At 30.6% G+C, this 13,789-nt stretch overlaps 1 protein-coding gene across 1 annotated transcript; it reads right to left on the bottom strand.

The window, feature by feature from the left end:
- Window positions 1-9,211: 9,211 nt before the first annotated feature.
- LOC145100124 (PIN domain-like family protein) lies at window positions 9,212-11,138 on the bottom strand. Its single transcript, XM_079037512.1, has 9 exons — window positions 10,979-11,138; window positions 10,826-10,885; window positions 10,632-10,737; window positions 10,343-10,385; window positions 10,142-10,214; window positions 9,935-10,022; window positions 9,777-9,833; window positions 9,618-9,696; window positions 9,212-9,485 (listed from the first exon to the last, which is right to left on the bottom strand). The coding sequence occupies exons 1-9, from the start codon at window positions 11,047-11,049 to the stop codon at window positions 9,472-9,474; spliced, it is 591 nt and encodes a 196-aa protein (XP_078893638.1). The 5' UTR covers window positions 11,050-11,138; the 3' UTR covers window positions 9,212-9,471.
- Window positions 11,139-13,789: the final 2,651 nt, after the last annotated feature.

Below are 13,789 nucleotides of genomic sequence, written 5' to 3'. Positions count from 1 at the left end.
GTAATGGTAATAGCGGCGATGCGTCGCCAGTAATAGGTCGCCGATACTGCTCCGTCGCTATTGATCAATATGTCGCCGCTAAAGAGTAAAGTCGCCATTAAAAAGTAAAGTCGCCGCTAAAATCAGCAAAGCACTAGTGCGATAGGGGTGTTCAAGAATGTCCGAAACCGAAAAACTGAACCTAAAACCCGACAAACCATACCAATTTTTAGGTTAACCAAATATGTTATTTTGACTTTTTCGGTTTGGTTAACCGAACTGATAAAAACATCGATTTTTCAGTTCGGTTACGGTTCAGGTTTTTGGAACAGACGGTTAACCGAAAAACCAAATTTTAATTATATATTTTAAGATAATATTTAGGCTTGAAGTTTAATATTAATATTAGATTTATTATTAGAAGTTATCAATTTCAATTAATAATTTTCATGTTTACTAACAATTGTAGTCTTAAAACACAATTGACATGAATATGCCAATAGGCTAAATACAATTTATATCTTCAGTTCGTTCATCTTTAACATAAATCTACTCTAATAAACGAAGGTTTTTTTGTCACATGTCATCTTCTCATTCATTTGGACAGATGACATTTTGTAGAATTTTTAAATTTTTTATTTTCCACTTGTCATTTTATTGTCTTTTTCATTTTATTAAATTAAAATTCCACATTTAATATGTAAGGTAATATACATGGAAGGTATTTATTAAAAATAGTGTATATATGTAATGTATTCAATATATTAAAGCCTCATTAATTTTAATAATTTAAAAAAAATTTCATTTTTTTTATAAATTCAAAATTTTCAAATTGTTAAAATTTCATAATTATTATTTTTTAAATAAACCCATGTAATACATGAGTCTCACCCCTAGTAAATGAATATATTATGTCACTAGGTGTAAGACTCATGTATTACATGGGTTCATTTAAAAAAATTAAATACAAAAATTCTAAACATTTGAAAAAGTTTAAATTTATAAGAAAAATTAGAAAAATATTGAATTATTAAAACTAAAGTGTTTTTTCTTGTAAATTAAAAAAAAAATTAAATAAATAAACGAAAGAAACTAATGAAACTTTAATTTAGAAATGTTGAAATATAAGGAAAGTCAATTATTACAAGTATCCCATTTAATATTATGTTGATTTAATAAAATGAAAAAAACCATAAAATGCCATGTGGAGAAAATTTAATTGAAATTAACCACAAAATGACATGTGGCCAAATCAATGTAAGAGTGACATTTGGCAAAAAGATTTTCATTTATTAGAGATGATGTTTTATTTATTATCGCTTTTAAATTTTATGTTTACAAAAGATTGTTAAAAGACTTATTATTTTGAACAGTTTTAAGGGCAAATTGCAAGAAAATCACTATATTACCACAAAATTTTGATTTTGGCACCGAGTTATTATTATTTTTTTTGCAATTATTTCATTATTTTATAAGTTTGTTGCAATATCAATCAAATGACCAGTTCTCCCGGTAACCACTTTTCTCAAATTGCAATAAAGTCACTAAGTTTACCAAAATTGATTTGGACACCGAGTTTCAAATTGCATGAAAGTCACTATATTACAACAAAATTTTCATTTTGATACCGAATTTTTTTCTCATTTATGTCATTAGATTTATAATTTTGTTGCAATGTCAACCAATTGACCGAATCATGAAATGTTTTATAGGCTTGATTTAGAAGCTCGATTTATACAACACATAAATGAAGGTCGGTCTACTGGTTCAAACCCACTTACAAGTCAACGAAAAGGGCATGGTTACCCTTCAGAAGATGCTATTGTGGTTTAGAGGCTCGATTTAATCAACAACTAGTTGAAGACCCCTACAAGGTCGATCAAAGACTCCCTACAAGGTTGATTTATACAACAAATAAATGAATACCCTTACAAATGAAGATCATGTCGTGGTAATTGTCACAACTAGCATTCTAGCTAGGAAATTCTGTACTTTTGTAAACATTATCTACTGTAAACTCGTAACCCTAATTCATGTTATGCTTGAAGCTCAACCTATGGAAACACATTCAAACCTAGATTCATCAAGTAAAGTTGAAAACCCTAGAAATCCCGGTTTAAGTCTTATATGGACTAGGGTTTCCTTATTGGGCCTAATGGGCCAATAAGTTTCCATTTTGACTATTTTGGACTTAGAACTCTTAAAATGGGCTCTAATTGGACCCACTATCATGAGACTTATCATTTTTGGGCCTTATAAGCCTAAAATGGACTAGTTTATCTTTAATGGGCCTTATTGGGCCATAACTGATCCAATTAGCTTTAATGGACTCAAATCCATTCTCTTATACAAAAATTGGGCCGTGAGCTACCCAAAGGGCCCAATGTGCTGTAAGTTTTCCTTATGGGCCTTATGAATTCAAGCCAAGGAAAGAATGGGCCAAAGTGATTCCTTCCTCCTTCCTTAGCCCATTCGGCCCAAGTAAAACAAAAAAATATATAAAAGAATGGATAAATGAGGGTGGACAATTGTAGAGTCACCTCACAAATATACATAGGGTATCCATGCACCATTCTCATGTTTCCATGCATGTCAACTCATCTCACTCTCTCCCCTCTCCCCTCTTCTTGTTTCGGCTGAAGACACATAACACACACATACACACTACACAAAAATTCTCTCCATTTCTCTCTAAGGTCATCTCCTTCCTTCCTTCAAGTAATTCTCAAAAATTTGGCTTGGATTCAAGTGTCTTCATCAATTGTTGTCAATCTTTGGTAAGTCTTTACACATCCAAGCTTCATAACTTCACTCTCTTGTTAGATCATTCCTTTACATAAAGTTTTTGGTGTTTATACTCTTATAAATCTTCTTGAGTTCGGGATCTACTCAAGGAAGTTGCTAGGACCAAACTCTTCCATTTCTTTCTTCAAAACCGAACCCACAAACCTAAGGTGAGTTCATACCCCTCTATTTTCGGTTTTCATATGATTTATGGGGGAGAATACAAATAAAATGTGAAGATCTATGTGTATTTGTATGTTATGTGTGATTTCTTGTGTTTATGTGGTAAATATGTGCTAAAAATGTAATATATTTCGAGATCTATAGTTCAAGAAGGAAAAATATGTGATCTAGGTTATATTTCACTTAACATGTCAAGATAAACTGCCATACAAGCTTTATAATAAACACACTATAACATAAAATTTGTTATTGGACCATTTTTGAAAAATAAACAAAAGTTGGGAAAAAGATGCCATTCACGGTTTCTACAAGGATCAAAAGGTCAAAACAGCTAAAATAATAGTTTTTATAAATATTAGGCTTTTTAAAGGACTAAAAATGTAAATTTTAGCCTAATGGGCTAAAATTTGGGCTTTTCGGCTATTTATGCCCAAAAATGTGAAAAATCAAATTTAAGGGGATGCAATGGAAAGTTTTCTCAAAACAGGGGCTGTAAACGTATATAAACCTATTTCAGGGGTCAAAATGGCCTTAATTATCAAAAGGGACTAAAAATGCAAAGATTTTGGGTTTTGGGTAAAATTGTAAAAATTGTGAAAAGTATGGATTTAAATGCAAATCTTTTAACTAAGGGGCTGAAATTGTCCTAAATAAAATTTTGGGCTTAAAACATCATTTAATTAAGTGTTTAGGTCAAAAATGTCAAGAAAAATAGTTCAAGGACCTAATATGCTATTTTTCATAAAAAGGGATAAAAATTGCCAACTATACCAAAATAAGGGGCTGAGTTGGTCAAACTAATATTTTTAGTCAAATATGTTAATAATAAAATAATGGGTCAAAATATACAAAACTTTATAACTTATGGGTTTTAAATAGAAAAATAACTATTTTTATAAATCTATGAATCGTTATAAAACAAATTGGTGATTATTCTGACATATCGATTAAACAACTTCGTAACACTAATACTATGCAAAACGAGTAAACATTTTAATTGTTGGGCTCAAAAGATTGCAATCATGCTTATTGGGCCTTCGTGACCCATTAACATGACTTTTGGGCCCAACATGAATAATACATGTTATTAGGCCTCTTGTGACCCAATTTCATGCTTAAGGGACCCTCAATGGCTTTTACATGCTATTGGGCCTCAGTGGTCCATTAGCATTGCTAGTAAGGTCCAAATAAATCTTATGCGAAATGGGCAAGTGCGTCTTTCGTATACACGATAGCCTTAAATAAAATACGTAATTAGTAAGGCCTAGTAGTCATCTTCTCCTCGTCTGTTAAGGCTTACCTTATCATCAAGTAAACTAAAATCAGGTCATTAATCAAGGTTAATCAAATTCATTTGGATTAAGTGAGTAATAATGGGCGACACCAATAAGTGTCGGTCGTAGTCTGTAGTTGTAATCAAAGTCTCCTGGAGGGAGAGCGAGAGTTTGTGTATAGATCTATACGGGGGTGACTCCCCCACGCCTAAGCTGTTCGCTACAGTTAGACTCGGCTAGTCTAGGGCGACAAAATCTTAAGATCAATTCTGGTGTTCATTAGAATGCCAAGACAGACGAACTAATCATTATCATGCATGGTTATAACGACTCACATAGAGATCCAATTCCATCTAAGTAATCATGGGAAATCATATTCATTCGTTGTGACGATAAAATAATACAAAACAATCATAATACTTTATCGGAAAACATCGGGTTTTTCAGGGAAACCAATTTTGTTTGCTTGTACTTTCAACAACTATAATGCACAACTTCTAATTTTATACACGTTTTGAAATCATTCACGCATATACTTACAGGATCATCACAACATTTTCATGAAAAGTCTTACTACAGAAAATATCGGATTTTCTGGGTTTTACGAACGACATAAACTATTTTACATCAAACATACTTATGAACTCACCAACATTATATATGTTGACCATTTTCAAAATAACTTGTATTCTCAGGAAATCATTAGAACGAGGAAGCATTCCAGTGTGTTGAAAGTTTCTTTTGTAGTTGCTAATCATCAAACACTTTATACTTTGGGATCATGTAATGTAAACCATGTACTGGATGTAAACAATGCCAGCTGTACTATGTAATGTTTTGGTGATGAATGTGTTATGTTTCATATATACTCATTGTGATGATATTTCAATTTAAGTCACGCGAGCCCTCGGACGTTTCCGCCGTCTGATTCGAGGGTGTGACAGTAATAGCCTAGTGATCAAATGTGTATAAAACACATTTTTGTCAAAGCCATGACGTGGAAAAGATGAGACCACGACACGGTCTGGCAACGACGATTCGAGTTACATAAAATGAACAATAACATCAATGTACTTTGAAATACCACGACATGAAGAAGTTTGACCACGGTGTGGAGGAAAGTAAATTACCTTTTATTTTTAGCGATAGGATCGAGAAATGTCTAGGGATGTCAAAAAAACCCAAAACTTGATCATTTCGTGTCTGGTAACGGGTTATTATCGGGTTCAGCCTAGGGAGTGGGTTATCCTTGCCCCGACCCACCCCGTCCCGATTATATATATATATATATATATATATATATATATATATAGAGAGAGAGAGAGAGAGAGAGAGAGAAAGAAAGATAATATGCTCGAAACCTTTTGATGTTAATTGCACGCGTTTAGAGATAAAATACTTATAGTGAACAATCTTTTTAGTTATTAACAATCTTGTGTGAATGACCATTCTTTTATGTTTTGACGTATTATACTAAACTTAAATCAAATCATTTTTAATATAACGTCCAATTTATTTTATTAAAGTGATGGATCATATTTTTAATTTAAAAGAAATGCTAGAACATGTTTTTCTTATAACACATCGGGGTACCCTAAAACAGAATAAAGATTTCATTATGAATTGTTGTAAACCTAATAAGATACCCGAAACTCGATAGAAAAACCTGAAATCCAATGGGACGCTCCGATAAGATACCCGAAAGAAATCGAGACAAATTTGAGAAACCATGCCCCGCCCAGAACTCGTCCCGTTGCCATTCATATAAATGTCGCAAAAAAAAGGTATCATAAAGGACGTGCCACGCTGTGGCATGAAGTTTACCACAACGTAGCGATTGGAACAGGTTAAAAAGATAAATGATCTGTAATCTAATCATTTCGACAACACTCCTAGAAACACACACCAAGGTGCGATTTCACCTAGTTAAGCCCTAGGAGTTCAATTTTTTTATGAGAGTTACAAATTAAATCTTCAATTTGGTGGATTAAGGTATGAATTACTACTTCTAACACTTCAATTTATTATAATGTTTAATGTTTAATGTTTGATTCTCGTCAAAGTATTTCTTCACAAATGGCATCTAAAGGTCAATCTAGTGGCTCAAAGTCACTTAAAAGTCTGTGAAAAGGGTGTACTCATCTTTTTTGGAGATGCTATTATGGTTTAAAAGCTTGATTTGTACAAGTAAATGAAGACCCCTACAATGTAAATTCAGGAGATGCTTAGTGAGTTTGAACCACAAAATCGACCTTGTATGGATCTTTATTTACTTGTTGCACAAATCGAGCTTATAAACCACAATAACATATCCTTAAATAGTGACTATATCTTTTTCACTGACTTGTAAGTGAGTTTGAACCATGGATCGACATTTATTTATTTGTTGTATAAATCGAGCTTCTAAACCACAATAACATCTCTTGAATCAGTCAATTGGTTGACACTGCAAAAAAATTGTAAATGTAATGACATACTTGAGAAAAAAATTCGGTGTCAAAAGCAAAATTCCATGGTAATAAAGTGACTTTCTTGCAAATTTAAACTCGATGTCAAAATCGAAATTTTGGTAAACTTAGCAACTTTATTGCAATTTGGGAAAAATAGTTACGAGAAGAATAGAAAGAATCGGTCATTTGGTTGATATTGCAACAAAATTGTAAATATAGTGACATAATTACGAAAAAAAATTACTTGGTGTCAAAATCAAAATTTTGTGGTAATATAATGACTTTTTTGTTTGTTATACAAATCGAACTTCTAAACTATAATAACATCTCCTAAAAGGTTGACCATATCATTTTCGCTGACTTGTAAGTAGGTTTGAACAATTGGATCGACCTTCATTTATAAGCTTCTAAACCACAATAACATCTCATGAATTGGTCAACTGATTGACATTTTAACAAAATTATAAATGTAATGACATAATTGAGAAAAAAAAACTCAATGTCAAAATGAAAATTTTATGGTAATATAGTGACTTTCTTATAATTTGAAACTCAGTGTTAAAATCAAAATTTTAATAAACTTATTGACTTTATTGCAATTCGAGAAAAGTGGTTACCAGGAGAACACAGAGAACCGATCATTTTGTTATATTGCAACCAAATTGTAAATATAATAACATAATTGCGAAAAAAAAAACTAACTCAGTGCTAAAATCAAAATTTCGTGGTAATATAGTGACTTTCTTGCATTTTGCCTAATAAAATATTCATTAAAAGTAATATGATGGATAATCACAATCAATACCATATAAACTATTCATCCAATAAGCCTCTAAGCTATTTCATGCTTATTAATAACATCTTATATATGTTCGTGCCTTCTTGGGACTATCTATGTTCGTGGGGCTATCTGTTCTTCTTAATATGCACTTTGATGCATGTTTCTCATACGTGTATATGTCAAAGTAATACATTCAGATGGAAATTTTAGTAAGCCATACAAGGGCAGGGGCGGACGCAGGATTTCATAGTAGGTGTTGCACGGGAAGATTAGGGGTTGCGCGATAGTAGAAAAAATAAAAATTTTTAAAAATTTCGAAATTTTTTTCACTGCGGCCGGAAAATTTAGGGGTTGCCGGTGCCACCTCGGAACCCCCTAAATCCGCCCCTGTACAAGGGTTAGAGAGCATAAAATCATATATAAAAGAGCATTAAAACATATTCAATATAACCCTTTTTACATCATAAACCATCTATAGAACCACATTTATATTTATAAATCTTTATGGAGAAAAAATTGCATATATACGAGTGTATATGTTTTTAAACTCTTTTTATCTCAAAATTAATATGCTTTTAAAATACAAAAATACTACATATCATGACAAATAATAAATGGTACACATCACCACAAAACACATTGTGGTTATTGAATATATTCATCGTCATAAGCATTTGGAATGAAAGAAAAATGAGTATCAAAATAAACAAATAAATAAATGATTTTCTTTTGCTATTATTCGATAATTCATAATCGATAATAATTGGTTGTCAAAATAAAATTAAAAAAAAAAAAAAACTCATTGTTCTTCATAAATGACATTGAACATTTCCAATTTAATTTGAGACCTAGATGTCACGTATACATATACATCAAGTAAGTTGTAATTACCCTCTTAAGTTATTTTTACCTCTTTTCAACATTCTCACTCAATTCTAACTTTAGAAGAAATTAGACAATTTCCAAGACAGAAACAATACCGATGATAAATCTAAGAGTATTTACAAATTTACCCAGTCGCATCACATATGTTATTAAGTTTAAGGAATCACTTTTGTTGATGCTAACCCATATAACATGACACCCTCCAAGATGCCGAAGTAACCTCAAGGTCATTTTTAAATGTTAAGTTCTTGGACTACGCATAGATTGGCTTAACGTTTGCACAAAAAAATATGGTCAATTAATGGTAAGATATATGAGCTTTCTAACAAGTTGTTGATACTCAATGATGTTAATTAAACAAATAACATTCTAAATTTCTAATAACATTTTGGTCCCTATGTTTACTATCACAAAATTGCAACTAAATGACAAAGTGTATGCCATTGTATCGGTATCTAGTTCAGTTTTAATAAGTTTCTTTAACTTGTTCGCAAGAATCACGTCGTTATGTTGCATTTCATAGTCCAAAATGCTACGTTTTTAATATTTACTTTCAAGAAAACGTTACATATGTTTCTCTGTTTATTGGATTTAACAAGGTTAACCCAAAATGTATGTGCCTACAATCTGAATCTATTCCTCGGGTTTTGAATTTCAGACAAGTTCTTATAACCTCAGAATATGGATTATGGATAGGAGTCACATAATAAAGTGAGCTCAAAATTTACTACGTTTTCAATAAATGGAGTGTGAAATGTCATATTATGAAACTTTTATGTCAAATCTCATCTATCTAACCGACATTTTTATCTTTTTGATTTTTTATGGTCATTTAAAATTTCAATTTATAACAATTTTCTAATAAATAGTCAATAGAAAGTTAAAACAGACATTTTCAATATATGTTAAGACTATATGTTAAGCACTTTTTCTGTCACAATTGGTTGATCGTTTTAGTATTCTACTTGCTTTAAAGTAGAAAATCAGTTAAGATCTCATCTCTTACATGTATCATTAGACAAAACTGATATAATAAAAACACACACACACACATTGTGTAAAATGAAACAAGATCATCTTTTTAGGCTAATGTAAAGATCATCATCATGGATACCATACAAAAGCACCTCAAATGTTACATTCTTGGAGCTGTAACAAAAACATAGTGAGCAGGTCATTATATATATATATATATATATATATATATATATATATATATATATATATATTAAATATAAAAATTAATTACAATTTTTTTTAGGGTGAGTAACAGTAACCTACCTCCACCCATTGTTGCTTCAGGCAATCTTTCAATTGAGTATTTGTGTTGTGTGATATACATAATAGGCACACCAGGTATCTGATTTTATAAAAATATGTTAGCTACAAAAATTATAAATATAAAAAGACAAGAGACTTTGCTACAATAAAAAAAAATACCTTGCGAATCCTACGCTTCAAATCTCTATCACATGTTGCCACCAAATAGCACTTATGCTGTTTCAATAAAAAGATACGAGATTTAAATCTTTAATACAACATATGATTTTGTGTATAATTCAACCAATTAGTGTATGCCACGTGTCCAAGGATTTTACCTGAGTAACTCTTTCAACAATGCAGTCATCAGCATAAGTTCCTTTGTGAGTACAAGGAAGCCTTTCAAATCTAGGATCCTTAGCAATTCTGTTTCACCAAATACAATTAAATCAAAGCATTAAATGTTGCTTTAATGATTGATTCCTTGAAGTAAAAGTTATGAATAATTATCATGTCTAAAGAATGAAGAACAATGAGATTATTACCTTAAAGCAACGCGATATTTCTGACCAAGCTTTTCAAGTTCAGCCATCACACAATCAGTAATACATGGAGTGCCTTTTAGGAGAAAGAAGAAAGAACCAAAGTATTAGTTAGAATGCTTTAATGCCCTTATTTTAATCTAAAAGAGTACTCCATTTGTGTCATAAAATAAATGCAAAGTTTAAGTGGAGATTAAAACTTACATTTTGCATATAAGCAATCCATCATTCCCTTCTCCAAGTCCAGCTACATCAAAAAAGGTTTAAACATTCAAGCCCAAAGTTAATAAAGTTTAAAACAATAGGTCACAAAATCAGTCAGCTGCAATCAAAAGATTCAATTGCCATGTGATATTTTCAAAGATAGAACTCTAATCCTTAATTAGAGTGCCATAAACCAAAAGATTACTGAAATTTGCATCGAAAAGTATCTTTGAATTACAATTGCTTGAAAAGAACAACATAAGTACATAACAAATTAAAGAAAACTCACTTTATTTTGGATGGAGAAATTGATGAAGTTGGTATCGACCAAAACTCGATAAGGAGGTCCCAGAGCAGTATTGTATGTAAAGAACAGAGCAGAAGAAACATAGGGTCTGCAAATCGCAAATCGTAAATCAAAAATCAAATGCTGAAAATCATGATATATACAGACACGAACAAGTTGATAAATTACAAACTTACACATTTCTAGGGAGCTTTGTTAAATCCTTTTTGTTAGGATTCAAAACGTCTTCTTTATGTCTGAAGAAACAGGAGAATCAGAAGATTAACTAACAGTCATGAGATAGAAACGTTAAGAAGCAAAAAACTAGGAGACGCAAGGTGAATGATTACTGTTTAATCTCTTTATGAGAGACCATTTTCTTCATTACAGCGAATTTTGGACCCTTCTTTGCTCTCCCCATCTCTCTGTCTCTCTAAACCTGATTCAGGAATGTTATTGAAATACAAACCCTAAAACCCTTGTATATTGATAGAACGCCTCTAGCTGTAAAAGACGGTTCTACCCTTCCTCATCACCGTGTTTAAAAGTTAAAACGATTTTGATTTTGGTCAAACGGGTCAAAATGTCCCGATACAATTATCGGATGAAAATGGACGTTGGCGGTTCCGGATCTATCTTTGATCGGTTTAGAACGGTCCAATCTATTTTGGATCGGTAATTTTTTTTTGTCGGGTAATAATGATCGGTTTAGAACGGTCCAACATATTTTATCAACATTTTAATTGATAAATGGCTAGTAATAATGATTATAAACAATTACTAGTTAAGATATCATTCTGATTTTTTTTAATAAATAATTTTGGATGAAACACTTAAATATATTTAGACGACCGACTTCTAGATTATCTAAGATTATTTTTTTTTTTTTAGCTAACTTCTTTAAGTTTGACCAGAGTGGTACCACCACACACTGCAGTTTGGTGATATGGCAGTGCGGTACTACAGTGAAAACCACACCGACATTACATGGGTTGTGATGTCTACCTAGGGATGAGCGTTCTAAGCACCAGTTCCGGTTCCGATTCCGGTCCCGGTTTTTCGATTATTTTTCAAACTAGAACCGGTTGAAATATTATAGATGATATGTTATCTTTCGGAGGTTGTAAATTAATATTTAACCAAATTATGACTTTTTACATTCTAAATTGAAGTACAAATACTAAATTACATGATAAAAAAAAATCAAGTAATTCTGATTTCATATGAGTTAGTTATGTGCATTTTAAAAGCGGGATAGATTCCAAAAAGTTGCTGAAACAGAAAATATACAGCATTGATATATTGTCTTCCAAGGTCTATAATTGATTCAGTATCTAACCAAAATATGTGTTTTTATAGTCTAAAATGAAGTACAAACACAAAATTACATGCTAGAAAAAAATTAAGTAATTTCAACGTCATATGAATGAGTTATGCACGTTAAAAAAAACTGGACAGACTAAAAAAAAAGAAAAAAAAATCATGAAATAGAAAAAACACAGCATCAATATTATTTCTTTCGGGGCATTTGTCTAATTCAATATCTAACCAAAACATATGTTTGTACAGTCAAAAATGAATTACAAAAATTCAAATTACATGTTGAAAAAAAATCAAAAGAGAAGAAGGGCTATGATTGGTCTTTTTTTTTTGAAAAAAATCAAGCCCTTTGATTAATTATTTTTTTCTCTTAAAATTCAGGTGTATATGTGTTTCAGATAAAAGCTTATGTGGAATGTAAAATTATGATCTGGCAATGTGTTTAGCATGTGCTAGACTAGATATGCTATCACTCTTCATAGCCTAAGTAATGTTTGTTCGTTTGCTTATAATACGTATGCCCTTCTATTTGTGTTAATATGGATAGAGTTATATTGTTAAGTTTAATTTACAATACGGTTATATAACACCCCAATTTTTTTTTTAAAAAAAAAATCATGATTACCTGATCCAAACAAAAGTTTATCATAACATCCCTATTATAATAAAAGAATAGTTCTATTCTTCTTTTGACACGTGTCACCCTATTAGGCTTCCCAATTAATGCATATTTTATTCTCCTTTTGCCATGTGTCATCATATTATGTCTTATAATTAATGCATATCACTTAACATATTGATTCTCCATTTCAAATTTCAAATTTCAAAATTTAAATTTCTCATGCTAATTAAATTAAATTAATAACAATATAATAAAAATTAAAATAAAATTAATGCAAGTTATAAAGTGATATAATTTCATATATTTATTTAAATCAATGATTATAATTTTATATAACTAAAAAATCTTTTAATTAATAATATAATTAAAATAATTGATTAATAATTTAAAGTTCTTACTATAAAAATTTAATAAATTTTGTAATCGTGATTCTCACGGGTTATAAACTAGTACATGTATAAATAAATCGGCCCCTTTCCATAGTTTTAAAAAAGAGTCCAACAATCCATGGTTGCACCTAATGGTGGAACCAAATTGAAAATCAACAAGGAATTATCATATATAAACGATTAAACAAAAATAAAAACATTAAAAAAAATTTAAGAATGTATTTGAAATCCGAAGAAAAAATGTGAAATTTTAAGAAAAAATTTCTTTTATTTTACTGGAATATAACATTCAAAAAAAAGTTACGATAAAAATGCATAAGTTGTGATATCTCGTTGAAAAACGATTATATTAAACATTTTTTCGGAATTTAAGGGCTAGGAGAATTTTTGATAAATGTTAGTGCAAATGGGAAAAAATTGCATATTATATATCATTGAAATACGAAATACCAAATTTGGAATTGGTGATCATTTTGATAAACAATCGTTTTTCTATAATTTTTATAGTCGTGTGGTCATTTTTGTGTTCATTTGCAAAATGACCCATATTCAATTTTTGTTCCGGGTATGGGTTTACCCAACAAAAAATTTAAAGAATAAGTTATAAGAATTAGGATGACTCGTTAGCAACTTATTGTATTTAACATTTTAAAATAAAAAATAATTTCATGTACATAAAACCAAAAACAATGTAGTTATTTGTAAATAATATAAATAAAAATAGTTCCATTTGTACAAATTACAAAAAAACTGAAGGGGCTATAATGTAATATTCACATAACGGTAATAAAAGTCTCCATCAACTCCAAAATGACATCAGGCGAGAGAGA

This window comes from Lactuca serriola, chromosome 4 (genome assembly GCF_051521515.1).
Source record: "Lactuca serriola cultivar US96UC23 chromosome 4, Lser_US96UC23_V15, whole genome shotgun sequence".
NCBI classification, from domain to species: Eukaryota; Viridiplantae; Streptophyta; class Magnoliopsida; order Asterales; family Asteraceae; genus Lactuca; species Lactuca serriola.
The sequence above is the reverse complement of the archived record's forward strand: the minus strand, read 5'-3'. Positions and strand labels throughout refer to the sequence as shown.

Coding starts and splice junctions, on each gene's coding strand:
- LOC145100124 (XM_079037512.1), bottom strand. CDS start 11,049: ATGGGGAGAGCAAAGAAGGGTCCAAAATTCGCTGTAATGAAGAAAATG. Junction 10,886..10,978: donor TCTCATAAAGAGATTAAACA/GTAATCATTCAC, acceptor CTGTTTCTTCAG/ACATAAAGAAGACGTTTTGA. Junction 9,697..9,776: donor TGAAGCGTAGGATTCGCAAG/GTATTTTTTTTT, acceptor TTATAAAATCAG/ATACCTGGTGTGCCTATTAT.